The 15,626-nt window shown below is 35.2% G+C and overlaps 1 protein-coding gene across 12 annotated transcripts in view; it reads right to left on the bottom strand.

Moving 5' to 3' along the window:
• The window catches only part of LOC106160756 (vitamin D3 receptor), a 40,389-nt gene that overhangs the window by 9,810 nt on the left and 14,953 nt on the right, over positions 1 to 15,626 (bottom strand). For 4 of the 12 annotated variants that reach the window (XM_013537432.3, XM_013537434.2, XM_087012712.1 and 1 more), the window contains exon 3: positions 12,406 to 12,517. The exons of 5 other annotated variants lie outside the window; for them this stretch is intronic. Coding sequence is in view for 1 of the 7 variants with exons in the window: in XM_013537431.2 (XP_013392885.1) it covers positions 5,433 to 5,439 (7 nt within the window). In the remaining 6 variants the exon portion in view is untranslated. Of the gene's footprint in view, positions 1 to 6; positions 191 to 1,685; positions 1,824 to 5,432; positions 5,590 to 12,405; positions 12,518 to 15,626 lie in introns of those variants that run through there. 3 more of the 12 variants (XM_013537431.2, XM_013537442.2, XM_013537439.2) reach the window with 3 other exon arrangements.

Genomic DNA, 15,626 nt, shown 5'->3' with positions numbered 1-15,626 from the left:
CCTTACCTCAGATCCTGACCACTCTCAGTTTTGTTTTATTTCCCTTATTTCCAAGATGGATACCATATCACTTCCCACGCGACATATCTGATTATCCTCAGCACAGCCTCACCCTACTCCTATACGCTACTTGGGACAGACAGGCATGCAGCTCACTAATGACCCGACAACAATAATGGATGTTTTACTCTTTTGCACAAACCTGGCCCAACTAAAAAAGGCAAACTACAACTGTAGAATTACTTTTGTAGCTGATAGAGGAAACTGCTGCTAATAGCTTTTCATGTTAAATTATATTAATTTACAATGGTGAGCATAATTTGAGCAGACTTGCATTAATAGATAGATGTGGTTTTTATCAATTCTGAATCAGGAAATGATTTAGTTTCATCGTGGACTGACTGCAGACTGTGGTAATAGAATGAATGTCAAACAATCATCCAATTGAACAATATTGCTTTCCTATACAAATGTCTGTTTTGCATGCTGTTTTACATCTTTCTTCTTATTTGATTAAAAAAGCTGAATCAAGGACCATAATGTGGCTGGACAAAGAAATATACTTTTCATTAGATGTGCTTTATAAATGTAAAATGAAAACAGATATCACATGTAAGAAAGTAATACATCTCCCCAACTCAGCCCAAAGCAGTCTCATTATTGTAGAGATTGCTCTCAGCAGTTCCTTAACTTAAGATTACCCTATAATAAAGTGGTTGTACAGTCTGTGAAGATTATCTGGAAAGATTAAAAACTAAAACTTACCTAATATTCTCTGAAGGTATCTCTCACTATGGAATATACTGAACTACCGAGGGGAGAATACTGATGTTATCAAATATATATGCATGACACCCACATGACACAGCAACTGGATAGATCAATCTAAGCATATCTACATAAGTGTGTATTGGAAAAGAGGAATGGTTTATTTCTACATTCTTATTCAATTGACACTACATTATGTTCAATCCAATTTATTTCTAAATCTGTAGACATGTTTGGATCCCTCCCAACAGTTTTCATTACAATCACACTCCAGATCTCTTTACAACCATGATGCTGTATGTGTGTAGAATTTCTTGACATATTATCAACAAAATACCACAAACCACCAAAAAGACTGAAATAATTTCAATCCAGTTCCCTGTGCTAATGAAAGGAGACAAGCAGAATTCTTCAAAAGTAAAAAAACGAAGTCTTAATTACAGTAACGATAACATCAGAAATGGACTGCTGCCCAAGACAACATCATTGACCTAGAAGATCGGCCAAGATGGAGTACCTGATAATGAGACACATCACATTTTCGTATGTCTGGGAACTGAACAACTTGCTCTACATACTTGAACAAACAAGTAAATTTAAATCACTGGAGCAGCTAATCCAATAGACTTCACCATGAAGGGTTGAAGAGCTGCCTACTACACAAGAAAGAAATCCCTATGGGCCTGAGGAAAGGAAGTATAGAGTATCCAGTTCAAAATCCTACAACTGATCTGGGACACAAAAAACCAATCCCTTCTCATCTCAAGATATCTCTATTGAAAACTAGTTAAGGAGACTGAAGCTAGAAATGTGAGAAGTTAGAGACTGCATCTATAATCTCATGGTGTGTTACTTAACTGGAAAACTTGCCCCAAAATCGTCTTTCCACAGAAAGGGTCAAATCAAGCATGCCTTACCTTTCTCCCTGCTTCAATGCGTTATGTCCAAAGTTTATCTTGGCTGAATCTGCAAATGGGCTAACTACACACTCAGATAGTGTTTGTTTTATCGACCTTTGCTTACACAGGACAATAGCAGGACTTCTAAAGGCATGTATGGTTGGCTTTTGTTAAGCTACGAACAAATGTTGTCTTTATTGAACAAAATCAAATCTATTCTGATGACGTAGAAACTCGTTGGCTTTTCAATTCTGATGTAGCTATATACTGTGCTCCGACTTTGCTGGGACAACTTCCACAGTTGATTGATAGGAGATGAAATTGGCAGTCAGACCTCTCTGCTTATCAATATTTTTGTCTTTCACTCTGCTAATGAAAACAGTGCTCCAATATTGACTTAAATTGAAATCCTGTGATCCAGAGTTTTCATATACATCTTTTGTAATAAGATAGCCACGGGGAGCCTTTCGTAAAGAAAAGCCACACTGCACTCAGTGACCCCGTGTTCTTAATTTGCTGGGCACTCCAACAACAAAATAGGATAGGGCCCAATTACCCAAACATTAGGGTCTTTAGTTGGTAAGATAACAAAGCACATGTCTTTGATCATTCCAATTATATCCTGCATCTCTGTGTTTCCACTGAACTGAGGGTGTAATACAAGAAATAAGCTACTGAAATATAATTCAGTCCTTCAATTAAAAAAAAAAAACTAAACAAAAAATTGATTCAACATTAAATAAAACTATTTTGAGAGGTACTTTTAGAATAATATAAAGCAAGAAATTCTTGTTAAATATTGGTTATAGAAGATGCCTCAAACATCCTGTGACAAAAAATGAATATTAGCTGATCATTAACATCTAATACAGTTGAAATTTAGTTGCAGCAAACATAAATATAAGGAATTGGTTTCCTAAACAGAGACAGCATTCTTTTTTTTTTTTTTTTTTTGAATGTTTTTTTTTTTTTTTAATTTATGGTTGATTTGCCTTTTAAATTTGTTTAATTTAACTTTAAATATTGATATATCATAAAATAAAACAGGAAAATGTCCCAGTCTGAAAAACATGTAAAATGAATTTGTGCAAATCCAAAGTGGGGGGAAATAAATCCTGCTGAGTGACTGTAATAATTCATATTAACTTTACTTCATCCAACTTCAAGAAAAAAAGTTTAAAAAGATAACAAACAAACAAACAAAAAATAATAAATGGGGCATATTGTTCACAATTTCTTTCATCAAAATAAAATGTCTGTTATGCATAAAAAATTACCAAAACCTTTTAAATGATTTAATTTCTATTGGACTTACATTAAGAAAAAAGCTAACGTACCTTTTGAATAACAAATTGGTCATTTAAAATTTATTGTGAACTATTAACCATGAATTTCTAGTAATTTTGATTGTATTCATTGCTTGTACATTTTCAATTATCAAATGTATAATAATGGCCAGTGCTAGACGATGAGATTGAATTGTAAGTCCAACCTTGGCACAACAGAATACATTAACCTTTTCAAGTCATTGATGGCAAATGTATATGATAAATTATGCCATTAAAGTTATTACATTGTATTTTCTACAAGTATTGCACACAAGAGCACAAAAAACTTCAATCAATGTTTTTATCTTGTAACAAATGACGGAGGTTAGGCTTGTACAAAAATTGAATCATTAATATTCAAAAACTTACTACAACAAAAATAAATAATTTAACAATCAAATAAAAAAGATGCCAAAAACATTTTATGTATTGTAAAGAGGCTTAACTAGGTAACAAACACATTAATGTGTTACACCTTATTTTAAAATATTAAACTAAAATACTTGCATGATGTTTAGAAGCATTTTGGTATCATGCTGTTTTGTCTTTTTTATGACTGAGGCCATCAGAAATGCATTACTGCGGTGAACAAATTGGTCTGACTATCAGCACACACCATGAAACCACTGGTGTCTGACCTTTAGCAGATCACAAGCTTCATGTTACTACAACATGGCAGTGTGCAAATCAGTGCTAATTGTTGACAGTGTAGCTTAGATAACTGCCACAACAAAACCCAACATGATAGTTTATTTCACCATCCCAGCTAGACCATTGGGGAAGCAAGACTTGACTACTGAGAACCCAGGCATTCCTATACTTTTGATATTGAAAATGCAGACTTGGTATTTTGCTAATGTTGCCAGTGTAGGTCTAATATTTATTTTCAATCTGACATCAGTTTCTGTGTAAACACTGTTTGAAATGTCACAACATCTGTATTACCGAGAACCTATGACTATCTTTGTTCAGTGTTTTATGGCTACTAGCACAATAAATTAGAACACTCTTCGCAGCAGTATACCTGTGGGTTTTAACTACACCTTTAATGGTCTATTCCACACATTCTGCCTGCTTAATGGAAAACATGGCTATTATACTTTCCACCAAAATCATTTTGGCTAATACAAATGGCCATTTCCTAGAAAAGATCCATACTTAATCTCAAGATGGATTTGTATGCCCCCAGACTTCTAGACTCTCTAAATCAGGCTTTTGATCGTTTTTGCAGGTTTGAAGAACATCAACATTGTGACAACCTGGCGCCTACTTTCTCTCCTCTATTCATACTGCCCTCATTTGTAGACCTATTAGCATTAATAGATGCTAATGCAATCACTTGGACAGCAATCCGTGGTACTAAACTGTTAAACAAATTCACATAATTCATCCCCTGTCTGTAATTTACCTATTCTGTTGAAAGCACCCGGTAATATATGGGGTTTTATACAGGGTTGCCAACACGTAGCCATAGTCCCCCCATAATTCACCATGTTCATGCCACATATCTGAATAACAGCTCATCATATGGGATGTATTATTAGGCATGGTGCAAGTATTTGTAAAAAGATGAAATTCGCATTAACTTTTAAGCTTTTCCAGGACACTGTCACCTGTGTAAATATTACTGTCAAATATATAATCACTGCATGTCTGACATGATGCCTAAAAAGATCAGTATTAAGTCTTATTCTTTAACTAATTCCCAAGGAAAAAAGGAATTCCTTTCTCAGCACTGTTGCCAAAACATGTACCTCAACTTTTCTTTTTAGTTTTATTACCAATGGAGCATTCAGTCTTTCCACCTATAAATTCTTTCCTTTTTATTTATCAAACTTTTTGTCAGCTAGATAAAGATATATTTTCCAGTTTCCCAATAGGACCTCTTGCAAATAAAACATTCAATACTAATGATGATTTGATCACTTTTATCTAAATCAGCTAATGCAGAGATAAAGGTGCACTTGATAAGACAAACTGCTTCTAAATCACAAAATTTCATTCAAAACTCATGCTTCTAAAACATTCGAAGTAAACAAGTTTTTTATGAGAGATACATTATGAGTCTTTCACCTATACCATGCTGAGCCCCATTCCAAAAAATATTTTCACACCCAGGTGCATATATTTTCTTAAGTGCCAGTAGGCTCTGCTACGCTTCAAGAGTGTGAACACACTCCTCAAGTGTTGATCAACACGAATTGGGGAATCAATTTTCTGATTTCACCAATGCAATCATCTTCCAACAACCAATGTTCTATGGAGCATAACAATACATCAAGTTAATGTGCCACAACAGACAGCCAACTAGCAATTGCTTGTAAAAAAAATCAGCAAGTTGACAAAGTTGTTTGTACCTGTCATGCTACCACTGATACTGCAGAGAAGTGAACTGTCACTAATACTACAAAAAGAAAGTAGAAAACAGTGACTTTACCTAACATATTGGCCTCTAATGGTCAGTCGCCTCTACACGTCTTGTCAGATCTACATTCAGGTCCGCTTTGAGTTTACACACTGAGGCAAGTGTACTGAGACTGCACTGAGTGACCTAGTCACGTGACTGACGTCAGATCCCTGCTTTCCTTATTGATATGCAAGGGCTGGCTAATCTAAGCAGCCGACTAGTGTGGTTCAATAGTGATTTCCACTAAATTTAACTCGACTCTCAAAAGGTGAGGTCTGAAATCCTTGAATGTAAGGCCTTTGTAGAACATATCTGCTTGACCAATCACGACTTCAGTGTTGTATGAATTAAGCTAGCTTTGTTAAGGGCCAACACGGTATATACATCAACTTTGAGGTCTGGCTCTGGGACAAATTAGAAAATCGCATGCTAAACATTTTCAAGTCAATTCAGAGAGTTTGACAAGTATGTAAAGAAATGGTTCAAATTGCACACAAATTTTTCTTCTCTTTGCCTGCTGAAGGTGTTATTTCACCCTAGCTCGACAAATCATGATGCAACTCTTTTGAGCGAGTTTTGCTATTGAGAAGCACCTTATCAGTCATCTTGTGCCCTCTAGCATGCACACCATGCGAGCAAAATTTCACCAACACCCTGACCTCCCACCTTAACCTCAAGCAAACCCTTTTTAAAACACAGTTTTAATGTTTATCTTGGTGATAGTTACAACTTGATAGCATACATATTGCAGAACATAAAGTTTTTATGTGCACTGTGATTTTAGTTACACATCATCACACTCGTGAGCTTGTTGTACAACGGTCATGCAAAAACCTGATCATATAGGTAAAGAGATGAACAGCCACAGATACATCCATCATAAAAAACTCATTAAGCCTCCTGTAAGTGTGAATAAAAATGGCTGCTGAAAAAAATGAATACTTGTTTGAGAGCAGAGCAAAAAAAGGGGAAAAGCATTAAGCCAACAATCCCCACTGGTGCTCGTACACAGCACAGCAAACGATCATCTTGGGAATTCCGTGTTGTATTCTACCACTTCTAATCATATCGTGTATTGATTAATATTTGTGGGTTAATAAATTCAAGGGTCAATATCCGCATCTAATGCCTTACCTGACCATTAATTTACATAATTTGAATTTCTTTAGATAATAGCCATATTGTAAAGATATAATATTTAATAACATAACTGTCTTTTCTCTAACAGACTGCAAGGTATTCTATAAAAATAACATTTACTCCTGTTATTCATAAACCAATCTTTTTTAATGCTTCAATATCAGTAGGCTGATGAGAAACCAGTTTAAAAAAAATCATTATTTTTGTTTATACTCATTTTGAAAGTCTTATATGAATAGGAAGAAGGTTAGGAGGACGGTAATTAATTCCAAAAAGCACCATATTAATGCAATTTTTATATCCCATGGTAGAATATGTCCCATATGTGAAGCTCTATGATACTCAGATCAAAATGGTGTTTGATTTATACACACATCAATACCTCAATCACTATCTTTTCTTCTCATCGCAATTAAAGTGGTTACACTGTCTGTCCCAAACAAAACTACTACATATAAATTTTCTGCCTATAAAAGCTTTGAGCAAGCCTAATAATACCACAAAATACAAGGTACAAACTCTTATACTTCACAAGTCATTTGAGGTCACAGAATGGTTGTAAAAGTAAAGGTAGAAGTTAATGTAAACCTATGAAATTCTTGCCCTGGGACATGTCAAGTACTGCTTTCAGATGTTACAGAGCAGCCTACAAATCACTGCCAGCATCATCATTGGGCTGTGGGTTTCTGCCAACTATTTACCTCCTATCAAAATTTCAGTTTGACAAGTGGCATTTCTTATGACAACATAGTTTACATTTCTGCTATATTTACAATATACATATGAAAGCAAATATATATATATATATTTGATACTTGTCATAAAAATTGAATGCAAGAGTCCCTACATTAAATAATGCACGTGAAAGAGTATAATGAAGCACATTTGTTTTATCCTTCTGGGCCTTTATTGACCTGCACAGTGGGGATCTGAGCTTGCCTGTCTGTTCAAGGTGGCTCTTGGTACTATATAGCCTATGCAATGGGGCTCTGAGCTTGTTCAACCTTGTTCAAGGGAGTGCTTGGCTGAGTGACCTGTGCAATGGGGTTTCGAGCTTGGTTATCTGTTCAAGGTGGTATTTGACTGAGTGACCTGTGTAATGGAGTTTTAAGTTCACATATCTGTCCAAGGGGGTATTTGGCTGAGTGACCTGTGTGATGAGGGTTCTGAGCTAGGTCATCTGTTCAAGGGGGTGCTTGGTTTAGTGACCTGTGGAACAGCATCTGGTTCTCCACCCTGATATTCACATCAAGGTATGACTTTTGTAGGCTTCATGTCTCAGTTTTTTGACAGATTGAATAAACTTCTATTTATAAGAGGCAACAAATCTGTGCAGGTCAGGAGGTGAGAAGGGAATAATGAAAAGATACCGATGGTGCTGTCACTGGGTTGTCAGTGTGTTGTGAAGCACAAACAGCAACAAATAGCAAAGTTTATAAAAAAAGCTCTCCTGACTAGGCATGTTAGAGCCCAGACTAGTGATGCCACTGTTGGTTGGAAGCCAGTTTTAAGCTGTAAACTATGACAGACACGTGGCACAAAAGCAGCATGGCCCATGTAAATTAAGTGAAACGTAATTATCAATGGATAATTGAGGTATACAAATTTTACAGTTATTATCTTAACCACAGTGTATTTCCCATATGCTCAGGTAATTATAATGCATGGTATCCATTTCTGCATCATGTAATCAGTTTTATGGCTCTTGATCTTGAATGAAAAAGAAAAAAAAAATAATTTGTGAGATTGTTTTCCACATCTTTCAAAATGTTATTGTCATTCTGAACTTATACTTATATCAAACATGAATAAGATATCCATTGCATACCCTGCTGTTATTTACATCTGTTGCATGAATGGCCACTCTTTGTAGAAAAAGAACCGAAGAAATAATTTGGCACTTTTCCATGCCACAAATTTTGTAGAACTGCTTTCCAAGAAAATGTAAAAAAAAAAAAAAAATACTGCAGAACAAAGCTTGTCCTAGGTAAATAAACAAAAAATGTCAACTTCCAGCACATTATTTACTATCCAGAGCAACATTAAAAAAAAAAAAAAAAAGAAAAAAAAAAAACATTCATAATCCTAGGCAATGCAAAGGTACACATATTTAAGAAAAGGTAATCATAAATAGTAAACACCAACATTTTGATACAATACTAGTAGTTGTACATAAAGATTTTCACTTCACCTGCTTTGCTTTAAGCTTTGATTCAATGAGACAATGCAATGATCATTATGTCCAATTGTATCTATAAAATATACAGTATATCTACTATTCAATACAACCGGTCGCTAAACATAAAGTAATAAATCAAGTAAGACAAACATAAATAGTATAGCACTAAACAAAAAAAAAAAATTATATGGCAGGTAAAGGGAGTCTAGGCTGTCCCATATTTGAAATATGCAAGGCTTATCTCATTTGTACCTCCACTGCAGGGGAGAACATGGCAATGGTGTGACAGCTCCGTCTGCTCAGATGGTCACCTGAGACAAGGTTTTCTTTTACCACATGTCACGCTTCACTATCCACATATGCTGCAGGCAACCAACATTGCATGAGGAAAACAAGGGTGGAACCTTCAAATTCATTTTCACAAGTGTACAGTTGGGATTTTTCTCAGTTTTGCACAGCATGCTTTTGGGAATTATTTGCAGAACCCATGGTGTTGCATGTGAAAGCAGCATGCTTCAAAGGACTTTTTAAAAGTAATTTCTACAGAAATTGTTGCTGTTTAAATCTCTTTCAAATTCAAAAGTTCTCTAAATTTTTAAAAGCTGTTTTCTCTATCTGAACACTAAAGTAAAACACCCCTAAGCAGGTGAACCTTTCTGACATTCTGGCATACCAAATTTATAGAGACAGTGGTCACATTAAGCTGCGCTTTTGACAAAAACTTTATTAAGTATTTATCCTTGATCACAAGAGTAAACTAAAATGTCCATACAATATGTAATGCATGGTGTTAAGTAATTTTTCCCCATTTCACATGGAGCATATCTGGCACCACAAGTGCTTCACAACATTCATCCCAGCTTACTATGTGGAATAGTTTAAGTAAGCTTTTCATCATAAGATGTGCCAGGTATTGGCATCCGATTTAATTTTGGTCACCAGTGTTTGATTATTTTATTTCTCATTGGACACAGGGTCTACACCTCTGTTCAATTACCCCCAGCTGTGGGATTCAATGCCTCAAATGAATGCAAGTCTAACAAAGCACACCTTGCCTATGGAAGTGATATACTCAAGCCTTGTGCAAATAGCATCTCCATTTGATGGCTATTCTGATTCTAGTTTGTGGCCATAATCGCATCCATACATCACACCGTTAAACAAATCTACTTCACATAGCTAAGCTGCAGTAGTTTTCCCTGTGCATTGATTCTTTGCCGGAAGGGAAGCTACTCATAATGACATTTCTGTGTTGACTGAATAAGACGTATTGTGGGAGAGATTTTCAGTCAGATTAAAACCATCTATCTTCCTATTATTCATAGAAGCCAAGCATGATGTTCAAATAGCCTTGTCTTAACAAATGTTGAAGCTCTAGAGAAATCAGCCCGTGTAGATATCAGCATGCACGGCAAATATTCAACCATTTCTGAATATTATTTTGGGACCTCATATGTTATATTCCTTTTTTTTCTTTTGCCATTTCCAATCCGGAATTTGATCAGTCATAACAAAACCAGGAGATCAGGGAAACTTTTCACAATAAGCTCAGAGTCCCCGCACCCACTGAAACTATTATATCGTCTCCACTACTGTCGCCAACCCAATGCTGAGACCAATACAACAAGATTTTATCAATACAAAATTTTTCGGTGGCAGCACTCCCCTGCCTGCCTAGAATATCAAATATCCCCAGTGATTCATCCATGCTGATCAGAAAGGGCCCACACTACACAAAGGGTGGGAAGGTGTATGCTTGTGACACAGAACTCCTGTTCTACCTCTCTGTTTATGCTGTTTTCACATGGCTAGCTTCAAGCACCTGCCTTTCAAACCATTCCCCTAGCTTGTAATGACTACTTTCTCCTCCTCACAATACCCATTCTTTGTGTGCATGCCCCAGCAACAGGGGACTAAGGTGTGTGAAGGCTTTGGGCACAAAAGCTAGCACAAGTGCTGGGTTCATAGAACTGCAGCCTTTTCAGAGGGGTGAAATGTTTGTTTGCTTTTTACTATGCTTCAAAGGTTTAAACTCTTATATATTTCATTCCTTTTACTTGGGGGGTACTGCTCTAAAACTACTGAAATAACACATCTACAGTATTCATGGCCAATACTGCTCTCAATACGAGACTTGAAATTGTGATCAAAACAGTTTATGTGGGCTAAGAAAGAGGATATTGGAGTTCTACTGAAATAACAGAAGATTATATTTAGGATGGGCCTAATTCTACCCATATTGTCCCAGCAACTCTTATTATGGATCATTAAGTATGCAAGTGGTCAATACTTGTGTTAACACTGGCAATGAATCATATCAAGCTGAGAGAAATATGACTTCATGATTCTATTGACTTTATGACGACAAACACAAATATGTGTTTCTTCCTGGTGGCATGATCAAGGAATAAATAAATCATATCTGAAGAAATTATAGGAAAATGAATCAATAACACAATGAAAAATCTAACTACAGACATATCAAGAGAAAATCATGTTTGGCATGTCCCAGATGTTCTTTAAATTTTCACTGCTATTAAGTTTTAATACAACTGTTCCAGTTCACTGCATGTGTATGAAAATTCTCCTATAATCTGAAATTTTATTTCTTGGCATTTGCTTCTTCATTTCAACCAGATTTTCATCTTCCCACTTTATAATTTCATTTCATAAGACAGCAATGGCCTTGTGTCAAGAAACTAATATCAAAGCAAAAAAGGAATGTTATCAATCATTGAAAATTCAGACAGATACATTTGAAGCTCATGAGATTAAACATATACTTTTCACATGGATAATGGTTAACAGTGAGAGACTGGATGTGCAGCCTTACTGGAACCATACTTCAAAGACAAAAACACTTCTTGCAAATTGTTACCAAGGACATGATCAGTTAAATATAATATCAGCAGGCTGATATATTTCATTATCACAGAAGCAGCTCTTCCTGGGCTTTGAATTTTATATTTCAGTGTCCACAGCATCATCGTAATGCAAGATGCCAGGTAGAGCAGAATTGTTCACTCTTTGACCTTTGCTACAAGACTAGGATATCCCCTCTTTGCTTGCACTTGGTGATTCTTTACATGAAACAAGCATGATTCACATGTTTACAAACAGCAGACATTTCATTCACTGTACAACAGCTGTGCTGCCTCCCTCTGGTGGCCATGAATAAAATAATGGGTAAATGCTGCAGATGAGATCCATAACAAGCAATGCTTTAGTTGGGGTATATTGTTCAACTAGCACAACTCTCAGCTCCAAAAAGACATACTCAATAACATGTGAATATTGAGCCTTGTCAGGTTACATAATACCAATATAAGGTAATAAATAAAGAAACAGCCACAGCACAGGCGCAAGGGAGACTGAACCCTGTTCAATACATATTGCCATCATGCCTGCCTATATCTAAATATACTATGTGACCCAGTCTGCTCCTTCTCTGCAGTACATAGAATGTTCAGCAAGTGCACACCTGTTCTAGACATTCACTTTAATTTTGAAAGTTAGTGAACTGAAATGGCACTGCTTACTTGCTTCACTCCACTCAAATTAAATGTGATTTGTCTGCCAGCCTGAGCCAAACAAAGAGAGGGTGTACCTTGAGAAGAAATAAGGGTTTCACTTCATAGGCAGTAAAATATCATAATCATTCAATCATTTGAGGCGATTACTTACTATAATTTTTTCAAGGAGAGCAGGTGGTATTCACCAAGTCCAATAGCACTGACAGTTGTCTGAAAGCTTCGTTTCTCAGAAAAAAGTTCTTGTTATTTCTGGAGCCCCTAACCTATAAGGTAAATAAAAGTGGAAGTCACTAATTCATTCTCTACTTCTCTAATACAGTTTTCTAGACAAAGAGACAATGCATAATTTGATAATCATTGATGTAAAATGTAAATCCAGAGAGGGTTAAAAATAGAAATCAAGCAGACGTCCCTATCTACAGAGCTAAGATAGGAGCCACCACCCGACACAGAACATTTAACTTCACCACATACACATCTCATCAGGTATGTTAAATGAGGCATACCTGGAGAGTTATCTCAGGGTTGTTCTCTAGGTATTAACAGACTGTCACTCTCCTTATAAAGTATGGACAGATCTTGAACAAATAAGGGAACCGTATTTATAATAATAATAAGTATGTTACAGTACTGCTGCAACTAAAATGGGTATCTTGAGGCACTTGTGATTGTCAAATGGACACATCTTCTAATTTACTTGAAATTTCAGTATAAGGCAAGCATATATTACAATCAAATTCTTATCATTACAGGCTTCTTTTGGTTTGAATACCATTCCTTCCTCTAAGTGTACAACTTGCATTTATTGTCAGGTACTTCTGAAATTGAAATATTTTGGCCTAATCAAATGTACACCACAGAAAAAAAGATTCCCTGTACATGAAAAAGCAAGTGACTTTCAATTTTTCAGAACGCATGAGGGTTCAGGTACTAGTAACCTAATTCTATAGTACAATGTATTTATGTACAATTTTTGACAATGGGAAAATTAAAATTTGCTATTTTTTGTTATAATAGTACTGTAACCTTTCATATGGTAAAACTCAATACTGCTTAATCCTAACATTCAGAACTCCACTCTTTAGCCGAACAGCTGCAAAGCACTAAATATAAAGTAGCATTATTGGGTTACCTTGTATGATTAATAGCAAGCAATTGTGCAATGAAAAAAGGTTTGCAATGACGCACACATGCACACATACACATGCATCCACTATCTAGCCTTTGCTCTTGGAGACCCTTCAGCATGCTATGTTAACTTTTACAACTTTAGTATCTGGAAGACATCAAGCTTCTGTCAGACTTCTCATGCATAGAAAATATATTTTCTTTGCTGCATGTTTTTAAAACATCATGCTTGTGCTGTCAGTCCCATAGGGACGGGTTTTATCTGAAAACACTTGGATTCTTAGTAGAGAGAGAGAGAAAGAACATTCCTGAGTTGCATACTTCAATTTCCGCGAAAATATTAATGAAATTACTAAACACAAATGATAGAACAACTTAAAGTACATGAGAAGAAGAAAATAATCAGTTTAATAAAATGTACAATGTACTTTTTTAAGAAGATTATGAAAAGCTTTCTTAAAAGCAATTTCCAGAATTATGGCAGCTTTCAATGACATGCAGGAAAGAATATTTTCTTAGAAATACCCTACTGTGATTATTTACTTATTTCAGGCAAGAAACTAATATCGTGGAACTCCACTCCTAGATTAAAGTACACTGCCAATCAACATCACTTTGTAAGCATCAACAACTTCTGTACTACAACCTTCTTTTTATAGAAAGTTTATAATTAGAGCTTACAAGATCTGGGTAAAAGGCAACTTGGCTGCTATGCTCACCAAGACTTTATAGAAATATGATTTCAGTATTGAGAGACTTTGTGAGTGTTTGCCATTTCTCTATATAGTCCTGTTTTTGATTCTATTTTTTTAAAATTATTATACCAAAAGACATGTGGGCAAATCATTCATCAAAGACATACAATTTATGTTTGCTTTGATCCATAGTTTTACCATGCATTTCTGACACACATTGATTTCAGAATTTACACTTTGTGTAATGTAATTGTATATCTGAGTTTCCATTCTGTTTTCATTTGTATACTATATACTGGAAAATAATGAATCAAATGCTCTATTTATTCTTTGTCTTCTGTTCCGAAACAACTCCAATCAGATGTTTTATATGGAATTGGAATCAAATTTACAGACATGCTTTAAGCTGTTGCTGTGTTTTTTCCACCATAGTGGATTTTGTCCTAAGGTCATTGCACAGTAGGTCTGTTCCAAATGTCTTTTAACCATTACATTAATTTACTTCCCCATGACTCAAAAAAGGAATGGAGGAGCTGTGCCTCATCTTAACTATCTTGAACAGTGAAAGATAGGAACAGAAGTAAAAATAAACCTTAGGGAGGGTAGAACAGTACAAGTGATATTTTGTTTTTGTTTTTGGTTACACATAGAATGTTTCAATTTGATAATGGATCTGGAAGTAAAGTTCAACTTGGGGATGAAAGAAATGTGTCCTTTATCCATTTCAAATACAAGAACATTGATAAACAGAACAGTTCTTATCAAAATACATGTGAATGGTAAATGTGTAAAAAAAGTACAAAGTGGATCACCTAAAACTAGTTACTGTTCCTAAAACAAAATTTAAAAAAATTCAAATTCACTGAAACAAAATTTTGACAACCTTTCATCCTAACAGAAACTTTAAACATTTCATTAAGCACTTAAAATATAAAAATAAAATTAGTTTTTTTTTTTTCAATTTCTCGGGGTGGATTCTTCTATTTGTATATATTCATTTCATGCCTGCGAAATCTGCCCTGTGCACAGGGTGACACCAATATATAACCCTCCTCTCACCAGCTATCTCATTTCTTACTGATAACACTAAAAGGCATACCTTCATCAATAAAAACATATGACCTTAAAATATTCAACGAAATTTCAAGCTCATTTATCCTTACTTTCACATAAAAATAATACACCATCATAAAATATTATGCCCTCCCACATTTTGCTGGTCCTTAATCAATTAATTGAAATGATTCTGTTGTGAGGGCAGAATTTATATTGAAACAGAGCAGATGACACTGCTGGGCCTGTGCTATTTGAGTAATTTATTATTAGGTCTTAAAGAATTCAAATATTTTCATTCATTATCAATGTTAAGTATTTCCTTTTTCATGTAAAAGCATCTACAAATTCAAGTTGTTAAGTTGGTGACTTTTCACCCAACTCTCCAAATCCACAAAAAAATCAGAAGAGGGAGACATCCATCCATCAAAGAGGCCAGAATAGACCAATATGTATAGCAGATGAAAAATTGAGACAAAAATGAACATGAAAATAA

This window comes from Lingula anatina, chromosome 1 (genome assembly GCF_051362555.1).
Source record: "Lingula anatina isolate TDL-2025a chromosome 1, LinAna3.0, whole genome shotgun sequence".
NCBI lineage: Eukaryota > Metazoa > Brachiopoda > Lingulata > Lingulida > Lingulidae > Lingula > Lingula anatina.
Note: the sequence above shows the minus strand (reverse complement) of the source record. Positions and strands in the feature narration are given on the sequence as shown.